Here is a 20,517-nt window from a genome sequence, read left to right as displayed (position 1 = left end):
ATTGTACATCAATATTGGTACCGATACCGATAAAAGTAGTTCTGTCAGTATGGTGACTACAGTGACTTCGGACAGACTTTCCTAGAGATTTAGTAAAGTATATTAATATAAAACACATTTCCAGATCATGCATTTTATTTCAAAAGTAGTTGGATACATTTGGCAGTCTGTTAACTCCTGCTTCTGAAATTAAAGTCAAAATGTGAACTTATTTATAAAGCAAAAAAAGTCCAGAATCAATCATCCACCTCATCCATAGACTGACAGTCTACCTTTGTATGGTGGGGATGTTACTGTGTATTGATGTTGTGATATTTGATGTTCAAGTCAGTGGAATACAATTTGTGTTAAATTCTAACTGGAAACTTAAAAAAAAGATTTAACACTCATTTAAATGATGAAGGACAGTTTTAGAAACAGTCCACTAATAAGGAACAAATATTTCAATTTAAGGCTCATTTAACTTATATGTGAACCCTGAAGGTACACATCAGCAACAAGAACCCTAGAATAACATCTAATGGGATAGTAGCCCTAGATTGCAATTACAGAGTAGACCATATAAAATGCATTAACATCTGTATGTTCTGCATTTTAACTAGTTTCTAATGTTTGAAGAAAATGCATGAACCATGGTGAAAATAAAGGAAACTACTGAGAAGGACTAGGAGAGTCAAACAGTGTCATGAGCTGTCAGATAAGCAGTAGAAATTTGTAGCATCTTGATTGAAGAGTTTACAAAAGAAAATGTTATTTGACATTGTGTTGAACAATCCTGCCAAATGCTGCAATATCAAATGTCCTTGTTTTCCATCTTGGTTGGTAGTTTCCAAAGACACACAGAAGCTAGTGTGGCATCTCAGGGTTTAGCTAACAGGAACACACTAGTCAGCGATCCTGTCAGAGTCCCAGCAAAGCATGTCAACTGCTCTGATTTGGTTGCTCATTCCAGAGCTCCTGTTGAAAGTTAGTAGTCGTCCTCATCATCCGAGTCCATCACCCTCCGTCTGTTGAACTGTCAGGTAAAGTATATTAGAAATGTAATACAAATAAATTACAGGAAAAAAATCAAATGTATGTGACATTTCAGAGAAACTTACTGTAACAGTTGTCTTTTTTTCTGTCTGCTGACTGACTTTTTCTAGGATCTCGATCAAGCCTGATTCTGTAATCTGACAAAAGTGGAAATGAGTTTATTTCTTTGCTGGCATTATACAAGAATCAATATGTTGTGCTAGAACTATTCAAAGTTAAAGTCATCTGAGAAAAAAAAAAGAGTTTTGACAGGAATGCATAGTGAAAAACAAAGTACACTCTTGCTGCTTCCTCAGGAACTGAGGAGGACTTAAATGATCGTCAGCAAGTGTGACCACCTCTGAAAGCAGAGGTTTTGGCACCTTGCTGGTCTGGAGCATCCAGGTGTGTTAAGAAATTGCCACCATCTGTCCAGTGAATTCACTCCAAGGTTAGACTGTGTCACAGTCTAGACCTCAACCTGATTGAAATCCTGTGCATAAATGAATGCCCACAAACCCAAAGCAACTGTAGAAACATTGTAAACAAGTGTGGGGGTGAAATTGATAAATAAAGTTGTGACAAAATGATTTCTACAAGATACGGAATGGTGGGCTGTATCTAGTTTTTCCAAAGGATCGCAGAGAGTGCTGTGAAAACTTTTTCCCCATGTCTGTACTTTCTTACCTTTCCTCCCAGCTTTCCAAAACGAGCCATTTGAATGAGATAGTTTTCAACAGCATTTGCCTTTTCTGGCTTCACCAAGGCAAGATTGCTCACTAAAAAAATAAAATACAATGAGACAGCACTATTGATTTCCAAAGAGGAGTTTTATTAAGATGAAGGATAAATATGAAACCACACTTACATCTCGCACGGGCAGACTGGTCTAGAACTTGAGCCAATATGGAGTTCCTCATTTCTGTTTCTCTGTAATTAGAAAACAATTACATTGGTCAACTGAGACCAGCTAAAAGAAAACAAAAGATACTGCTTAGCTTCTATATAAATGTAGTAAGAATACCAGGTTGGTCAGCTGGTATAATATCAAAACTTTCAGTGCTGGCTCACAGGGGGTCATCTAATTGTTGGGGTTTCTCCGTATTAATGTAATGGCTCTTTACCTTACAATATTAAGCACCTTGAGGTGGCTGTTGTTGTGACTTGGTGCTATATAAATAAGACTGAATTAAATAGGTGTGTATATATATATATATATATATATATATATATATATATATATATATATATATATATATATATATACACACACACACATACATATATATTTATTCAATTGAAGTTATATATACACACACACATTTCTGCTGTATGGAAATATTTTCGTTCAGTTACAAAAACAGTGTGATACTTAAGTTATAGAACAGTTAGTCTTAATAGATTCATGTTGTTTAAAACAAAGTTTTTTAAAGTACTTTCTAAAGAAATAATACATGCACAAATGTTCTTTCAAGTCCCCCCAAAAAAACCCCAGTCCTTTATGCAAGTACAAGTACTGTATACAGGAAAAACTCAGTCAAAGTAGTTTCTTTTTAGATAAATTACACATCGTACCTTTGTTTGGCCTCTTCTGCTTGCTGATTATTACCTTCCTGGAAGTTTACAGGACAGCACCATTAATTACAGATTTTATTTATACATTCAGCTAACTGGCAGACATTTTATTTTATTCCATCAATAAAACAGTACTTTAATGTTGGTAATGTTGAAAATTTGATAAAGTAACTTAGTTACTGTTAAATTATTGTTTGATGAAACTGGAATGTGTTTATATTTCAAACTAGTAATGCATGCATACAAGAAAATGTCTTAGATGGGAGACCAAAGATTGTGTACAAGCATTTTCAAAGCAGGTATGTGTTCACAAGTGATACTAATCAGGAAAACCAGGTCTGATGATACAAGAAGCAGCATGAGAGCAATCTCTTTAGTTATGTTTTCAAGTTTCTTTATTTTTTTCTTTTGAATTCTATATTTTACTTAAAGCAGTATAGCAAAGTATACCATAATGGCTTGTCTTTTATCAAGTTGTGTTTAAAGTGGATTTCCCAAATTTGTTGCTTTGGATATTTTTTTATGGTAGGTACCCTATGATGTCCTCTAGACAATGAATGTTCTTTATTTATTTTGTAACAAATAAAGTTAGTCTGCTATCAACAAACAAACAAAACCCATATGACAGATTTGTTAAATAAGCACATTCAGTTAAAAAGTTCCTATTAAAGTCTTCTTGGGTAAGTTGGATATCATCAAGCCTGAGCATTAAAACCCAGTGATCATTGTATATTTTGAGGTCAAAAAGACATAAAAAGACATATAAATAGAAATTTATGAGTGTAAAGGTGGTGGGAGACAGAAGGACTCTGGCCAAAATAACATCTCTGATGGACAGAGTCTCCCACCCCATGCATGTAAATGTTGCTGAACTGCAGAGCTGCTTCAGTGACAGACTGCTGCATCCTAGATGCATGAAGGAGCGTTTCCGCAGGTCCTTCCTCCCTGCAGCTGTCAGACTGTACAATCAGAACTGCTCCCAACAAACACAGATGTCTACATCAGCGCTGTAACAAATTCTACTGTTACAACTTGCACATTACTTTTCTCAGCTTATATATACACTAACTTATTGAAAGTTACATGTCTACTTTTTAATGCACAGGTACAATAAACAATCTGCACTTTTCTAATTATTCTAAATATTCTTAACTATTTAAACATCTTTCAGTATCCTGCTATGTTTGCACACTATGTGTACGCTAATTTAAACAACTGTACTGTACTCTGCTCTGGTAACTATTGTCCATGATGTAAATATGTAAAAATTGTGCTTCTGTTCTGTGTCCTGTTCTGTTTGTATAAGTTTGTATAAGTGTGTTTTTTTGCTGCTGATACAACCAAATTCCCCCTTGTGGGACAATTAAAGGATTATTCTATTCTATTCTAAAATATTTTCAAAAACAATGACAAACCCAAACACGTGAGCACCCTAGAGTGCTGGCTGTTTAATGCCTGTACAGGTTTTAATCACTGCACTGCGTGTGAATTCGTATAAATACGCATTTCTGACATATGACAATGTATTAGACTACTGTCAGTTCACCAACCACGTCATAAAATGCTGCAGCTTACTCACATGCTGTGCTAATGTCAAAGTTTAGATACACACACACACACACACACACACACACACACACACACACACACACACACAAATTAGCTGTAGAAAGGAGGAACCACAAGGACCACTCCATCAGTAGCAAGTCAAAAAAAATCGTCAATTTTGTTCCAACTAGCCAGCGCTTTGATTTTCAGAGGGGTGTGCGCTGACTGACACAAAGCTAGCACTATGCTGCTGTTACCACATCTAGATGAGGAAGCAAATATAATCAGCACCAAACATGTGGCTTATTAAGTAAGCTGTGTATATTCCTTAAGTGGCAGTTAACTAAGACGAACAATGGTGTGCTTTTTTTTTTTTAGCTACACTAGCTAGCAGTATACTGAACTCAGCATCTCCATATAAGGCGGGTGAAACCATGCTTTCCAGTCCCTTTTCGATCCTTACCCCTTGCTTTGCCTGTAGTTCCGCCATTCTTTGCCGCCTAATCGCCTCTAATTCTTCGTCTGCCATTTTTTATAACCGTATTATTGACCTAAAAGTCAAAACTGGGATGGTGTATCGCAGTAAAATTCACACTAAACTGCTACCACAGGCTAGGCCCTGCCTAACTAAAGGAGGGATAATCGACGTCAGAAAAACAGATCCGACAGGCTCGATCAATCAATCAGAGAGTCAGGATCACGCAGGCGTGCATTGTATCATTATGCCTCTGAAGTTATATATTTTATTCTCCCAAGTCTTGGCAATCATTATAACATTATAACATTTTTCCTAGGAAGTCCGTTTGACATTTCTCCAAAATATAGGGTTAGGGTAGGGCTGTTGTTAGTTACCACCAATAAGTAGTTATACCTCATAGTAATACTGGAAGAAGGATTTCTAACTGGAAATATGAAAAATCTTTATCCTACAGTGATTTGTATGGTTCTTGTGACGATATACTCTCAGGTTTCACAGAACCTGAAGAGGTTTCTTGAAGGTTACTTTCTTTTTAAAGGCAGTGCACATGTAACACAATTTATCAATCAATATGTATATGTTTCAGTTTGTATCGCATACAGAAACTCCGCTGGTGATTGAGAGAGATGAATTATTTGATAGTTTAGACGTTACACATCTTAAAATAACAGCTTACAATAGTTGCTATGGTAGACTAAAGTACAGCATATATCAATAAGTGTTTTTGTTTGTTTGTTTAAAGAAAGAAAATAGGGTATTGTGGCACTATTACAACAAAAAAAAATAATTGAAATGGAGTATTGTGCCTTGTCAATATGTCCAATGATGTGTGACAGTTCATTCAGTGCCATCATGTGATGTGTCAAACAGCTGACAGGTGGAGTAGTCTCAGGAGGTTCCTCTTGCTTGATATCTAGCTCCCTCTGTATGTACTGTAAGAGAAACGACTCAGAAGCAGAGGGATATGGTACTTTTGCCCAGGGTCATTTATGGTGAAGACAATCTGCAAAAAGAAAAAAAAAAGAAAAACAGAAAGATGACAGAAATAATTCCAAGATTAATATTCAGGTGCTTACAACTGGACACAAATTTACCGATTTAGTCTCAAAAAACGTGGTGAGACCACAAGTAAATTGTGAGATATCAACAGTTTTAGCATTTCCTCACCTCAACATAGGGGTAAAAGCAGGTCTCTCCCAAACTCGCCCAATACTGAGCCGTCTCAAAATGCATTTTGTACACACCAGATGTAAATGACTCTTTTGTGATAAGTCCAGGGCAACGTCCATCATCATTAGTGGTCCTGTTCAAAAAGCATAAGACTGAAGAGCTTTGCACAAAGACATCAACTTTTACAGCAGTCTTTGAGATTTTCAAATAATTATAGGTTTCTTGGTGATGCTTTTTTTTTCCAGGTTCTTACCCGGTGGTAATTAAATTCCAGGTGTTTGTGGAGGGGTCTTGTTGATAAAGGCTGAGGGCCATATTTGACCCGGGGACACCCATTGCAGTGTTCAGCACATGTGTGGTCAGAGGACTAGGTGATCCTGCCATTGCTGTGAGCTACATACCGAAGGCATAGGACTTTAACCAGAGCAGCTTAAATATGGAGGAATCACATTTAATAGTAATATTAAGATGAAACAATATCCACGCATTCACATCTTGCAAATGAGATACTGATGCCGGTGTAGTTTTCTTAAAGCACCAGTGAGTTCTTGCAATGTTTAATTATCTTTGGCACTTTAACGTTTTTAGACAACACCCACAACAGAACCCTCAGTTTAAATTTGCCACAACATTTTCCACAAGACTGTTTCACTTTCTTTTAAAATCACAAATCTTCAGTTTTATCATGTATCTCTTAAAATGTTACACTTACCTTATTATCAGGCAAAATCTGACTCTTCAGTTGCTGCAGCCTGGATGCGCTCATGAGCACTGATGAATAAAAATTAAGGGTTTGCAGTTTTTTACTGAGTAATGTAATTTTATGGTATATGTAACAGTGTCAGATCTTTATTACAAAACCCCCACAAAGTTCTGAACACTGTCCTCTTCAGTATGACATTCAGTACACATGTGCTTATCTTTTTGTCAACAGCACGCTTGTTATGCAAGAGCTCCTTTTGTCACACTTCGTTTTCAGCACTTTGAACTTGGATGATTAAAGTTGCTTCCTCTGGGGCCGAGCAGATTAGCACAGTAAATTGCATCAAAAGTAACAAAGTCAGTTATATTCTCACATCTTCCCCCTGCTTGAATTTCGCAAAAAAATATTCACAACATAATTTTATATGAACCACTCAACCCAAACCTTCAGCTTCAAATTCAACTCCCGGAGTTCAGCATCAGAGTTGTCAAATATAAAGGCTTGTTGATTTTATTGTTGACAGCAGAGCTCTGCATCAGAGTTCATAATGGTGACTTTTTAGCAATACAGTTCTTTTTTCTGATGCTTCCATATCAAACTGTATCATCAGGTGCATGCTGACATTAGAGCGCAAGACGGCAATGTGGTTAATGTGCATCATCAATCACTGAAAATCACCAGGCTGTCCTATTTGGCTACATTTCATTTCATGTCTTCATCCCATGTTTGTTTATTAACCATTCATATTATTACTGATAAGAAAAAGAGAGCAAAAGATTTTTACATTTCTTAGTTTTTAGTACCCTTTCAGGTCCTTGTGACCTATAGCCTAAATTAAACTGAAACCTGGCCATTTCCCCCACATGTGACCTCTGTATCTCAGCTCAGTAAAACTTTCCCTTTTCCTCTTGATTATCTCTCCCAGGCTAAGCCAGCTTTCTAAAGAGACAGCTGCTGATGGAAAGGCTGCAGGTGGATTTTTGTTTTTCAAACTCTGACATATATAAAAAATGAGTCATATTTTGTTTCAGTGTTTTGACTCAGCAGAAATTCACAGGCTGCTGGAAAGTCTTATCAAATGTCTACTTTTGCCTCAGTCTTTCAGAATAAAAACACAACACCACAAATAATGTTTATACTCAATATGAAAATACTTTTACTACAGTGACAATGAGTATTTCCACTTGGCAATATCTTAAGAATGCAAACAAAAACATGTAACACCATAGGAATTATAATAACATCATTATTTTCTTTAAAAAACACACGGAAGTCCTAAAGCAAGATTAAAATCGTACGGCTAAACAATTACAGTAAAGTATACAATAATACACATTATTACACCGACCTGGGTCTTTGCACATCTTAAAGTGTCTAATACATAGAGGAAGAGAGTTATAACATTACTCGAATACACTTAAAGGAGATAAAATACTCTTTCCTTCTGAAAATACTTAATGGGTATAGTATATCATTCATACTCATACCTACAGGTGGAAAACAAACCATTTATCTCCTGAGTGATTATCCAGCTAAATTCTGATATCTGAAAAATATGAGTTAAGCATTAAAAATGAAAGAGCTGTGTGCAGATTTTAGAATACTTGAAGTAACACCGAGTTCATTTTCATTATACTGTCCACACAATATTCCAGTTCCAGTCTTATTTTGGAAACAGTGGCATGTTTACATGGTTCAAAAAACCCCATGCTTTATTAATATCTAGTCCTATGTGTTTTGTGCATGATTTACTTCAAGGTCCTTAAGGCCTTTTGACATTCTGAATGATTTTGCTGTTTCCACGGGGAAAGGAAAAAAAAAAATGATGAAGCAGCTGTAGAAACACTCATATTAACACTATTTATAAATGATTAATGTGTGTAAAGTCTGACATTAATGTATGTCATCTGTTTTCATAAAAACAAAGAAAAAAACCCAGAGTGACCCGTGCATGGTAAAAAGTACAATCTGAAGTAAAAGATTAAACTAATGAGGAAGTGCTTGAAAACCTGCATAGTATCTGACAGACACCAGTGTGGTTGCACAAAGACTTCAGGTCCTTTAGAAGTCCATGGGAAAATGACTTTCTGACTTGACCCCTGTAAACACATTCCTGCTCAGTTTATGGGCTCTGCCACTCGTTTTGGGTCGTATTGAATTTAAAAAAAGAAATTAGTTTGTTTTATAAACCTGGGTAATACTGTGTTTCAAAATAGAGGCTTATCTATGGTACGAAATCGCACGCTCATTAGCAAGTGAGACGTCTCTCTCCAGTTTGCCAAATGCTCATCTCCAGGCTTCAAAACAGGACTTTAGAAACCAGTGTGTGAATCACGGTAGCTACGTCCATCTTTTATACTGACGTGAGCAAAATAAACTGGCAGGTTTGTTTCATAATGATTTAATGATTCATACCTATTTTTCTGAAACACTGTGATTCATGCTGGAGTGTTGCTGTTGGTGCAAACTCACTCATACAGTAGAACTGGTTCATTTCAGGTAGACATGTAAAACTCATAAATTCATCGTTCTGTTTTGTTTATTTGTTACAGCAAGGTCACGGTCTATCTGTCACTCTCTTAGGTAAGCCCGTCAAGTTCTGGTCAGTCGGATGTATGTGTACTTGCTTCTCAAAATTGATCTGTATCTGGATCATGGTCACGTTAAATAAGTTGCTGTGATTCAATTAAATGCATTATGTTATTTGATATGTACACCCTATGTTGAGTTTCTGATGTGGGTGTTAGCCTGATGGCTCAGGTTCTCTTCCTCCATGTTTGGCACCTTATCCATGTCTTTTACGTTTTCTCACATTCCTCCTTCATATTTCCTCCTCAGGGTCAGAGCTGTGGTTGCTCATCTGTGACAGACAAACAGGCAGACAGACAGTGGGAGGGAAACAAAGAAGGCATTTCATTAACTGCCAGCTCAGAATGACTCAGGAAAATGTTGTTATGCCAGTATACGCTGATTTCAAGAAGCAAAGTCTTGCTTAATGTCCAAGGCCCTCATAAGACTGAAATATGTGGGCTTCTTGCCTGTATGATTGTCAAGTAAAAACTGTGTTTTCTAAAAAATATTAACAATTATATTCTAACATTACTGCCCATCCATATTCACAAAATGTAGCCCTAACAGAGACCAAAATAATGTTCCAGACAAAGTATTAAACTTTTTTTGGTCATAGCATCAGTATCCCCTTAAACTAGCATATGCTTTATAAACAACATTCACCGTGTGGTGGTCATCGTCAGGCTCTCTCAGGTCAGGGCTCTCCTTGTGAATTCGATGGCGAGAACTAGGAGGGGAGAGGGAGGAAAGGGAGTGCTCTGGGCTGCTGGGTGATGCAGCATATGGTGAGCCAACTGGACTATCCTCTCTCAGTGGAGACCCTGAAAAAAAAAGAAAAAGAATAAACATATGTACACACGACATTCGCAGTTTTATCTGAGCTTAATTGCTGTTCGCACAGCGTATTGAAGAAAATTCGTGTTCTCTGATTTTATACTAGATGACAGGCAGAAAAACGAGTGGGAGTGACAAGATGAAGGACAGATGTGATGATAGCGAGAGGGGGATGAGAGACGGCAAGGCTAGACAGTGAGGGACAGGGGAATGAAGCAAAGCTGGAGATAAATTAATATAAAGATGAGAGCTATCTATCAGCCAAGGTCAATCAAAGTAGATAGGAGAGTTTTAACATAGACTTTTGCAGGTGCAAATCCACAGATAGTAAAACGAAGGTTGTCCAGGACTGTTTTTTCAGTCGGATGTTGTGATAATGGTTTCAAGGTTAAAGTACTGTCTTCAGTCAACAACATTTAAGTGTAACAGTGACTGAGGGGTTGGGAGCTCAGATGAGGTTGAACTGCATCAAGTGAGAGGGAGTGGTGTAAATTGAGTGTTTCAGTTATGGTCGGTTTAATTAAGGCAGCGGCTAAAATAATTTCCTTAAGGAGGACAATAGAGCTTTGTCCTTTATTCCCCGAGCCGTTTTCTCGTAGCCAGCTGCAGTGACCCGGAGATGTCCACATGAGGGCAGCAACAGCACTTCCTTCTGTGTGTAGCGATCTGCTGCTGTTCACAGTACTCGATTATTTGCGTTTGCAGAAGTCTCATCAGTCAGTTACTTCAACTACACTGTTTGTTCAGCATGTTCCATAATTTGATCCCAACCATAAATCTATACACCTCGCCCCCCACAGCCTATATCCGCCTGGATTCAACTTTTTAAGAAATCCTGACTGGAGGAAAATAATTGATATGTCAGGTAAAATAAGAGTGGCTCCATTCATGCAGTGCATTCCCATCCCCCAGTTTCCCTGCAATACAGATCCTGAATCATTTTGATTGGGGTTGTGACTGGAGGAGCTAATCAAGCAGGAATCTGAACGTGGCATATTGCCGGAGTCCTCCTTAAAATGATTCTGATGTGCAAATAGATTATCTATCATTCGATCTCACAGCCACCCGACTCCACTGTCTTTCTGAATGAGTGTCTCACCTTTGTGGTCATTCCTCTGTGTGTCCATCCTGTCAAGACTGTCAAGCAGCCCATCGATCTGTGTCTTTATCAGAGTCAGCTCCTTTTTAATCACCTGCAACTCCTCCATCCCCACTGCAAGGACAGAGAGAGCGAGAAAATGTAAGTGACATTAGGAAATTACACGACCTGGAAACACCTTTGGAAAGAATTCTGAATGTACTTCAGCTCTGTGAGACCTCTGTGAGGACACTGGATCAATATACAGTTAGGTCCATATATATTTAGACAAATATGCACATATACATGTAATTTTGTCTCAGTACATCGCCACAGTAAATTTTAAATGAATTAAGATGTGATTGAGATGCAGACCATCAGGTTTAATTCAAAGGGTTTGACCAAAGTATCGCAACAACTGTTAAACCGTTGGAAGAAAATTCATTTCAGTCTGATCAACGGGAGTCAAGAACCCATGGACATCATCAAATGCTGCATTTCCTCCCTTGACATGCTCTGTAAGGACTTTATGCAGCCGCTTTCAGTTGCTGCTTATGTTTGGGTCTCTCCATTCAGTTTTATCTTTAATAACTGAAAAGGATGCTCTGTTGTGCTGAAATCAGGTGACTGGCCCAGCCATTGAAGAATATCCCATTTCTTTGCCTTTTAAGACTCTTGAGTTCTTTTTGCAGTATGCTTTAGTTCATTTTCCACTTGGACTGTGAGGCTCTGATCAGTTTTACAGTATTTGGCTGAATCTGAGCACCTGCACACTTCAGCATTCATTGCTACTTCTATCAGCAGTCACATCATCAATAAACAATAGTGATCCGGTTCCACGGCCATACATGGCCATGCCATAATGCCATATTGGACATACATGCAGTATGCTTCAGATAATGAAATGTTCCCTTTCTCCTCTGTACTTTTCTATTCCCATCATTCCGGTACAAGTTAATCATGATTGATTCTGTCCAAAGAATTTTTGGACTGATGATAAAGATTTTTATTCTGCCTCTGAATCTACTGTTTGGTTCACTTGTATCAACATCTGTTTGGACCTCATATTGAGAGTCCCTGTGAACAACTACCAAATACAAGTTCATTACTTGGAAACAACTCTAGATCTTTCATCTGCTTGTCATGGAAAAACGAGGGAACGGGCCGTGAAAATGCTTGTCAGTCAACTGTCTAATTAACTCTGAGAAAATGGAGGACCAGAAATTGCTGTAATTTCTAAACAATTAATGCAATGATTTTTTTCAACCCCTTAAAGCTGAAAGTCTGCATTTCAATTGATTGGTTGATTTTAGAGTTCACTGTGGTGGTGTAGAGAGACAAAACTACAAAACTGTGCCACTGTAAAATGCATGGTTTCTTTTTTATAAAATATATTATATTAATCATGTAAGTTTAAATGCATAGAGCTTTACTACCATTTCAGGCAAACAATGGGACCTACATTATCCAACTCGTCTAATTTAATATGTAGAATAAAGCCATTTAGTTTTTTCATTTGTTTGTTTGTTTTTTCCACAACAATCAAATCTCAGTGACATCCCATTCATATTGCTCACACTTGGCTGTGGCTGAACTAGTAGAGTGGGCTCTGGAGCTTTTGGAGTGGGTTCTGTCTCGGCTGCGTCTGTGCCCAGAGGAGTAGGAGGAGGAACGGGATCGCTTGGCAAGACTGGGTCCCAGGGGTAGGGGAGAAAAGGAAGCTGGCACACGCTGGTAGTCATACACCCTGTAGATTAGGTAGACACATTTTTAACAAAAAATATTGTTAAATGACTGTTTTCATGCAGACACTTGTGTTTTTCTGCTGTAGCTGTGTCTGTGTGATTTTGTGCTCGTGTCTGAAATGATAATCAGAGGCTGGAAACAATGCATTTTGTCACACATAGGTGAAAATGACTGAAATTAGAAGCTGTATGTAGATTACTGTTCTGCAGATAATTTGAGCTGTTCACAGCCTCTGAGTACACAGATTTTAGATCTACCATTTCAGGCAACAGGTGGTGATGATGTTTCATGCTCATGAGGCCACTTTAACTTTCACTCAGATGGCAGATTGATGCAGGGCACACTGCATCATCAAAACTGGGACTAGTTTGCTTGTATGTTATTTTGGAATATTTTCTTGCACAGCTGAATGTATAGTGTATGTTTTCAAAGTTCTTAAAGTATCAAATTCAAATCAGCATTCATACCTAAACTTAGATGTTATGCTGGAACTACAAAAAAATGTAATCATATTCAAACAAAGTGAAAAGAGATGCAAATTAAAGCAGTTGTCCAGCTGTCATAAATAAATATGGGTGTGTCTATTCTATGTTCCTTTGACTTTTATTTTCTATTTATCAAATGCAAGAGAGTGAAACTGTCTCACTCTCACTATTGCCTCCTCCCTGTGGACAGCTCCATGTCTCTATCTTTCACTGAATGTAATTGGTTCTGTCAGGGCCAATCAATAGCTCCCCGGCAGGCTAGTAGTGCCGGTGACAGGGGGTGTATCACTGTCAACCTCTATAGTGGTTACAAAAAATGACACTGTGTGTTTGAGCATGGGTGTTTCAAAAATAGAAATAATGATGTGACTGAAGAATGCAATGGCCTCCACACTCACTGACCCAGTGACCAGGTGAAGCTACAGAGCTACAGGATCCAAACCAACCAATCATCACTTGACAAACCTGTAGAAAGTGTGGGAAGCTAATGTTTTAAATGTTACAGTGCATCCAGAAAGTATTCAAGTACTGCTTCACTTGTTCCATACTTTGTCACATAACAGCCTTATTTCAAAATGGATTAAAAAAATGTTCTCCTTGTGATTCTACACAATGACAAAAAAGTTGGCTTGTAATTCCTGCAGATTTGTTGAAAATAAAAACAAAAGTATAGCATTTACATAGGTATTCTTTATTGAAGCACCTATGCTAGCAATTACAGCCTCAAGTCTTTTGAGAATGATGCTACGAGCTTGGCATACCTATTTTTGGGCAGTTTCTCCCCTTTTTCTATGCAGAATCTCTAAAGATCCCTCAGGTTGGATAGGAAACATCCTGCACAGCCTAGGGATGTTCAGTCAGGTTTAAGTCTGGGCTATAGCTGGGCCAAGGAAATTCACAGAGTGGTCTCCGACTCCTTTGTTTTCTTGGCTGTGTGTTTAGGGTCGTTGTCCTTTTCAAAGCTGAACCTTTGCTCCAGTCCAAGGTTCATAGCGCTCTTGAGGAGGTTATCATCAAGGATCTTTCCCTTGACCCTGACTAGTCTCACAGTTCCTGCTGCCAAAAAACCATCCCTAGAATATGATGCTGCCACCACCATGCTTCACCGTAGCATGGTGTAGCTCTGGTATTTGCCAGGTGATGCGCAGTGCCCGGTGTCCTCCAGACTCTTGGCATTCAGCCCAAAAAGTTCAGTCTGGTCTGAGGATCCTTCAGATGCATTTTGGCAAACACCAGGTGGGCTGTCATGTGCCTTTTACTGACTGGCCACTCTACCATACAGGTCTGATGGTGGAGTGCTTCTGGAAGGTTCTCCTCTCTCCACAGAGCAACGCTGGAACATCAGTATCTGGGTCACCTCCCTGATGAAGGACCTTCCACAATCACTCATCCTGGTTGAGCAGCCAAATCTAGGAAAAGCCCTGGTGTTTTAAACTTCTTACAGATGACCAGATGACAGGACCTTCAGTGCTGGAGAAATGTTACTGTACCATTCCCCAGATCTGTGACTTGATACAATTCCGTCTTGAAGGTCTCCAGATGATACCTTGGACGTCCTGGTTTGGTTTGTGGTCTGACATGCACTGTCAACTATGGGACTTAGGCATACATTTGTATTTCCAAATCATGTCCAGTCAACTGAATTTACCACAGGTGGACTCGAATCAAGTTGTTGAAAAATCTGATAGATCATCAGTGAAAACAGGATGTACCTGAGCTCATTTTTGAGTGTTATGGCAAAGGCTGTGAATACATGCATTTGCTATATGTTTGCTTCTTTTTAAAATAATTTTGCAAGAATTTCAATCACTTTGTCATTATTTTCAATTTATTTGAAATCAGGCATAACGAGTCGGGAAGCAAAACTGAACACAATGCACATGAGACGAGGGACTGTCAAAAATAAAACAGGAAGTAGCACGCAAACCAAGATTCAGACCAGGACACACGGGCTTGACACGAAGATGGGGATAAACAAACTTGGAAACACATGACAGACTAGGGGAGACAAAGGATGAAACACAGGGAGAAGAACATGGGGACAGCACAGAGATATGACAGGGATGAGAGAGAGAGGGCGAGAGACATGGCAGACAGGAGGGGCAGGCAAGCAACAAAACAGAAAAACCAGACCAAGGAAGCGGGAACATAAACTGATAACCCTAAATTAACTTAAAACTAAACCAGAGATCTCTAATAATATAGCAAGAAAATTACCAGGGATCAGCAAAAGCTACCATTTCTAGTCACACGAACTAAATAAGAAAACCCAGCTTAATAAAATCCAGAAAATAGGTTTAGTTCTCAAAATCAAAAAATGAATTTAACATGATGCAAAAGGTCAAAAACACAGAACACTGGGTCAACGATTCAGTACCATGACACTACTACAATAGACTCAGTGACTTAAAAAAATAACCAAAGTGTTAAAAATTTCAGAATAAAAGACAGTCTGAAAACAAATGAAATTATTTCTGCAAGCCTGCGAGTGAAGTGTTCCTCTGTTGTCTATAACAAGCTAACAGCCGGAAGAGAAGCTGTCATCTGCAAGGACTTTGATTTTGGATGGCAATTAGATTTACTGATTGAGCAGTTAGCCAGTCAGTCAGACACAGTCTGGCTTCCTGAAGAGTTTTCTATATTGTTTCCTGATCTGTCATATTATGTGAAGCCTGTCTACTTGATATAGTGATTTCTGAACAGACTGTGTTCTTAGCACATTCACAATACACACTCAGACACATATGCATCACAATGTCACATAAGTATGAAGTGTATTAGGCCACCGTAAGTGTGTGAGATTAGAGGCTTTGAGCATTGTCCGTGCAGGGAGACATAGAAACCAAAGACTTAAGGGAGTTTAAAGTCTTTTAGAGCTGTGTGCAGGGGCAGATAGACAATGTGTTGTTACACCGGCTTTGAAGTGTCATCTCAGAGAATAGAAGCTCAGACAATGAGAGACGGTAGAAGAGTGAGGATTACAGAAAAGTGTGTGAGTGTGGGTGAGAGTGTTTGTCTCCATGGATTAGACCCCACATGGAAAGCAGCTTTGTCAGCCTGAGCTGTTATCTGTGTTGAAAGACACTTTACTGTTGTGTTTGCTCAAGAGGACAGCGGGCAAAAACAGTCATTTCTCCCTTTCCCACATATTGACGTACACAAACAACAAACACAGATGCAAACGTGCGCGCACGCGTACACACGCATAGCTCCCACTCACTCAAACCCAGAGGAATACACGCACATGCACTCAAACACGCACAGCTGTCAAAAGCGCAAGCCAACAGTGTGGGGAATAATCACGCACTGTGTTAAAAACAAATTGAAAATCAGCAGTGAGTGTTCCCCCCTGAACCAAGACGAAAAAATGCGACGCGAGGAAAACCACATGAAAATATGAAACAATGAAAAAAAAATGACAGGTAACACTCAACTCAGCAATAATACTCAACTAGGTGCAAGAGAAGCTACAGGATGAGGTGTTATCCTCCTGTGCAGCAAGTTGACTGCCTTTTTTATTCAAATATGCTGAGCGGAGCAATTATAAGTGAAGCCTGAGGGGAGGCAGGTTGGTCCCAGAGCAGTTTCAGTGGGTGACCAATGAAAAAAGCTGCTACCCTAAATGAAGCTCAGCTAACTACACCATCTACCTAAAAGCTGCGCTCACGCTACAAATGCATGCTGTGCAAAAGACAGATTTTGGTGTTTATGAGATGTCACTTAATTTAAGAGTATGGCTGTTGTCAACCTTTTTCAGAAACTAGTATGAAGTGCAAATTTAAAAGAGAAAACTTAAATAAAACCTGTCACATTTTCACAAAAAGAGCTGTCATGTTTGACACTTTTTTCTACAACCAATTTAAAGTGAAGCGTTATGGCACTTTTAGTTTTTCAGTCATTTCCAGTACAAGTTGCTTCTTAAGACCTCATTTTAGTTGAAAGTGAAGGTGCGAGGGAAATCAAATCAGTTATTAGTTTTCCTGCTTAATAAGGCCTGGAGATTTGAAATCAGCAACTTGAATAAATAAGAGGTGAAACAAAAAAATATTTCAATAATGGGGACAAGGGGCCACTAAAAGACTTTTTTGAGTATAAAAAGGATATCAATATTATGTTAGAACTGTCACAGTCACTTCATCTAGGTGACTGTTTTCGAGGAATGGTTTTCATTCCTGTAAAAGAGATCAAAAACTTTAAAAAATTGAGCTCAGCAGTTCTGTCAAACTGGTTTTGGCCAAACACTTTACAAAGACACAACAGACAAGAAGTTTACAATCTCACTGGGTTATTCAAGAAAAGATTAAGATACAATACACAGTACTGAGTAAAAGTATTGAAGCATGTGGCATTTCTTATATTTTTCTTCCTAGGAGAGGGATTTTCTTGCATTTTTCAATTGCCTGAGTATTTGTGTTACTAACAGCCTGTTGCAAAAACACATAATTTGTTTCGCTTTCCTCAGGTAAATATATGAAATATTCCAAAGATAACACAGTTTGACGTCATTAAACGTTTTGTTGCACCAACAAGGTCTAAAGCAGATGAACAGTATCTGGGGTCGTGTTCTTAAGAAATAACAAAAAATCCTGCAAAGACCTGGCACAAGAGAGATGCATCTAGTCCTTCAGTGAATCCATCTACTGTTTGCTGAAGCTTCATCAGAAATGCCCTCAATAGATAGGTTGCTGTCAAGAAGCCATTCATCACTCAATATTCAAATCATTATCAATATGTATGTGAGAGAAGGTCAGTGACTGTCTACAGCCATCTGTTAAACACGGTGGAGGCTTCATCAGTGTTGGGAGTATCATCAGATTTTGAGCCAACAAGCGATACCATCTGTAAAGCAAATTACTTCAATTACTGCCAACTGGATAGAAAAACACACAGCAGAACACTATCAGTGATGGATTGGCCTCCCCAGAGCCCAGACCTCAACAGTATTGAATCAGTTCATCCAAAGAAGACCTTTGAATGTCCTTCAAAGAAGCCTGGAGAACTATTCATGAACACTGCTTAAAGAAATTAAACTAAAGTTTGACTTAGAGTGTTCAGGCTGTGTTGAAGAATACTGAAACATACAAACATTGCAGTTTATTGTTTGCATGTTAGAATAAATCACTGAACATATTTTCCCATTTTCCAAGAAAAATATAAACAAAGGAGGGGTGACTTTTGCACAGTACTGTATATAATGCATACTGCCTCTTAAATTCAGCCAGCCTTCTTTATCTTTGTGCAAATGTATCTTCAGGACACCCTTGATTTAGAATACACATCAAAACCCACCGTTTTAGTGTCTGTAAATAGTGTGTAAAGATACAGTTTGTGATGTGTTTGGATATATGTGTGTGTGTGTGTGTGTGTGTGTGTGTGTGTGTGTGTGTGTGTGTGTGTGTGTGTGTGTGTGTGTGTGTGTGTGTGTGTGTGTGACTAGTGAGGTTGTGTAGTAAATGGGTACACTGTAAGCAAAGACAGAATGACTGACAGCTGTGTGGGAGACAGCAACAGGGAGCAGACACTACCAGCGGCTGTCAGGATGATGAATCCGCTTTAGCCTCTGCCTTTAGCCACCTGTGACACACAGACAAGCAATAAGGTGTACAGGCTGCCATGCATAGCTTTCTGGCAGTACCTGTCATAGTAGTCCTCGTGATAGCTGTCATAGTCCAGGTCGAACTCAGATCTGCAGGAGAGGTGGAGAAAAAGACGGAGGGGAGATGAGGTGAATGGTCAAGAATTTGTCAAAACTACATGATGGGCTTTTACCAAAGCTATCACATTTTTCACATAACTGACAGCATGCTTGGTTGGTGTGTCAGTCTGTAAATGTAAGTCTCAACAGAGTTATACAGTACAAACACTTCATCTGGAAAGAATACAATGTTCATGATCTCCAGCCAGCCAGAAAAAAAAACATCAAATTTGCTCTGCTGCATCATCCAAGGTGGATAATCCATAGAAATTGGATCATGCTCCAACTGTGCCACCCACTGAACACCTCTATGTGTAAGCTTGGTGAGGTAAGCAGTGATGCATATGTGTCAGAATGAGAGAGAGAGGGAGAGAGAGAGAGGAGAGAGAGACTCAGAGGCAGGTGAGTGATGTGACTGGAGTGAATGGTCCGTACCTGCGGAAAAGAGCAGAGGAAGTGGAGGGGGGAAATGTGACATTAAGCCACTGCAATTTCACATTCTAGTGTGTCAGACCTCAGCATTCCTCCCTAATCCCTTCACAGAGTCACTAATAATCCCTCCATGTTGCTCATCCTCCCTCTGTCTCATTGTGTCTCTCGCTGACTCACTCTGCTATGTCTGTCTGTCATTTGTTTATTTATTTGTCATGTTTTCTCTCTGTTTAAAATGACCTCAGTCTCTCTATTTGTCCCTTAGTCAGCCTTATGGTTGAATTCAATTCAATTCAAATCAATTCAATTCAATTCATGTAGCGCCAAATCACAAAAGTTGAAAGGTAAATGCCCTACAAGAATATTATTAGTATTATTAACTAATTTATTTTATTTTATTTTGCTCTGCAAGATTTATTCACAATATTACATACCGCCAATCTATAAATATAGTCTCTTAGCAACTAATGTCATGGTCTTAGAGTTTTTAATTTTTGACTTCATGATCCATTTTTGTTTGGAGATGAGATTTGTGTTTGATTTCTATTCTTTGTTTCTTTTGAAACAAAAAAATACCTCCTATATATTTAACCGATTATGTAAGACTTGCATTTTAAGTTGTCCTTGCATTGGATTTCTGTGTATTTTGTTTCTCTTTAATATTTACCGTTCTATTCATACAGTTTTCAAGTGTTCTTTTTCATGAGTTGTATTGATTCATAATTATCTTCATTTATATTTTATTTTTTTAGATTTCTGTTTTTACTTAGAGGTAACTTTGAAGTTTGTATTTAGTTAGTTCCCTTTTGTGTTTCCAATCTGTTCCTTTAGTCTTGTCTCTGTGTTTGTCTTATCTCTTTGAATGTTCTCCTGCCTTCTTCTGTCTTCCGAGTCAAGTTAATCTTGTTTTCCTGCTTATCTAACTCACTTACTTCCTGTTTTATTTTGGTAGTAGTTTGATCTTCTGTATCTAGTCTAATTTTGTTTCTCCTGCTTGTCGTCTTGATTGTTTTCTTGATTGCTTGATGGAGCTGTGTGTGGTTTTCCACCTCTTTTCCCTATCCTCATTATCTGTTGTATACATTGTTTCAGTCTTCCCTTGTCCTTTGTTATGTCGTCTGTGTAATTGTGTATTCCTTAGCTCTGTAAAACCAGAATTCCCTGGTTTTATACGTTGTGTTCTTTGGA

At 38.4% G+C, this 20,517-nt stretch overlaps 3 protein-coding genes across 5 annotated transcripts in view; all 3 read right to left on the bottom strand.

Moving 5' to 3' along the window:
• Nucleotides 1-117: 117 nt before the first annotated feature.
• pdcd5 (programmed cell death 5) lies at nt 118-4,793 on the bottom strand. Its single transcript, XM_039611173.1, has 6 exons — nt 4,601-4,793; nt 2,590-2,627; nt 1,883-1,944; nt 1,702-1,793; nt 1,101-1,172; nt 118-1,015 (listed from the first exon to the last, which is right to left on the bottom strand). Exons 1-6 carry the CDS (start codon nt 4,664-4,666, stop codon nt 968-970), a joined length of 378 nt encoding a protein of 125 aa, XP_039467107.1. The 5' UTR covers nt 4,667-4,793; the 3' UTR covers nt 118-967.
• Nucleotides 4,794-4,860: 67 nt separating this feature from the next.
• uraha (urate (5-hydroxyiso-) hydrolase a) lies at nt 4,861-6,678 on the bottom strand. 2 transcript variants are annotated; one of them, XM_031759542.2, is made up of 4 exons: nt 6,498-6,678; nt 6,039-6,178; nt 5,783-5,918; nt 4,861-5,618 (listed from the first exon to the last, which is right to left on the bottom strand). In XM_031759542.2, exons 1-4 carry the CDS (start codon nt 6,549-6,551, stop codon nt 5,529-5,531), a joined length of 420 nt encoding a protein of 139 aa, XP_031615402.1. In that variant the 5' UTR covers nt 6,552-6,678; the 3' UTR covers nt 4,861-5,528. The 2 variants fall into 2 exon arrangements, with proteins under 2 accessions (XP_031615402.1, XP_039467100.1); XM_039611166.1 differs by having other exon boundaries at nt 6,039-6,214; nt 6,498-6,636.
• A 947-nt stretch (nt 6,679-7,625) lies between these two features.
• si:dkey-234i14.2 (heterogeneous nuclear ribonucleoprotein C) overlaps nt 7,626-20,517 on the bottom strand; it is a 38,184-nt gene continuing 25,292 nt past the window's right edge. The window contains exons 3-7 of one of the 2 annotated variants that reach the window (XM_031759563.2): nt 18,838-18,888; nt 12,549-12,718; nt 10,993-11,106; nt 9,723-9,880; nt 7,626-9,348 (exon numbers count right to left, since the gene is read on the bottom strand). In XM_031759563.2, the coding sequence (XP_031615423.1) occupies nt 9,310-9,348; nt 9,723-9,880; nt 10,993-11,106; nt 12,549-12,718; nt 18,838-18,888 (532 nt within the window). In that variant the 3' untranslated portion in view covers nt 7,626-9,309. The remainder of the gene's footprint in view (nt 9,349-9,722; nt 9,881-10,992; nt 11,107-12,548; nt 12,719-18,837; nt 18,889-20,517) is intronic. The other variant, XM_039611143.1, reaches the window with a different exon arrangement.

The sequence above is a fragment of the Oreochromis aureus genome, linkage group 1 (genome assembly GCF_013358895.1).
Source record: "Oreochromis aureus strain Israel breed Guangdong linkage group 1, ZZ_aureus, whole genome shotgun sequence".
NCBI lineage: Eukaryota > Metazoa > Chordata > Actinopteri > Cichliformes > Cichlidae > Oreochromis > Oreochromis aureus.
The sequence above is the reverse complement of the archived record's forward strand: the minus strand, read 5'-3'. Positions and strand labels throughout refer to the sequence as shown.

Bases quoted from the DNA above. Each gene is read 5' to 3' on its own strand.
- pdcd5 (XM_039611173.1), bottom strand. From the start codon at position 4,666: ATGGCAGACGAAGAATTAGAGGCGATTAGGCGGCAAAGAATGGCGGAA. The intron at 1,945-2,589 runs GTACGATGTGTA...TTCTAATTACAG, and splicing joins GCAGAAGAGGCCAAACAAAG to AGAAACAGAAATGAGGAACT. The intron at 1,794-1,882 runs GTAAGTGTGGTT...TTATTTTTTTAG, and splicing joins CCAGTCTGCCCGTGCGAGAT to TGAGCAATCTTGCCTTGGTG.
- uraha (XM_031759542.2), bottom strand. From the start codon at position 6,551: ATGAGCGCATCCAGGCTGCAGCAACTGAAGAGTCAGATTTTGCCTGAT. The intron at 6,179-6,497 runs GTAAGTGTAACA...TTCGGTATGTAG, and splicing joins AGATTTTGCCTGATAATAAG to CTCACAGCAATGGCAGGATC. The intron at 5,919-6,038 runs GTAAGAACCTGG...CTTTTTGAACAG, and splicing joins TGGAATTTAATTACCACCGG to GACCACTAATGATGATGGAC.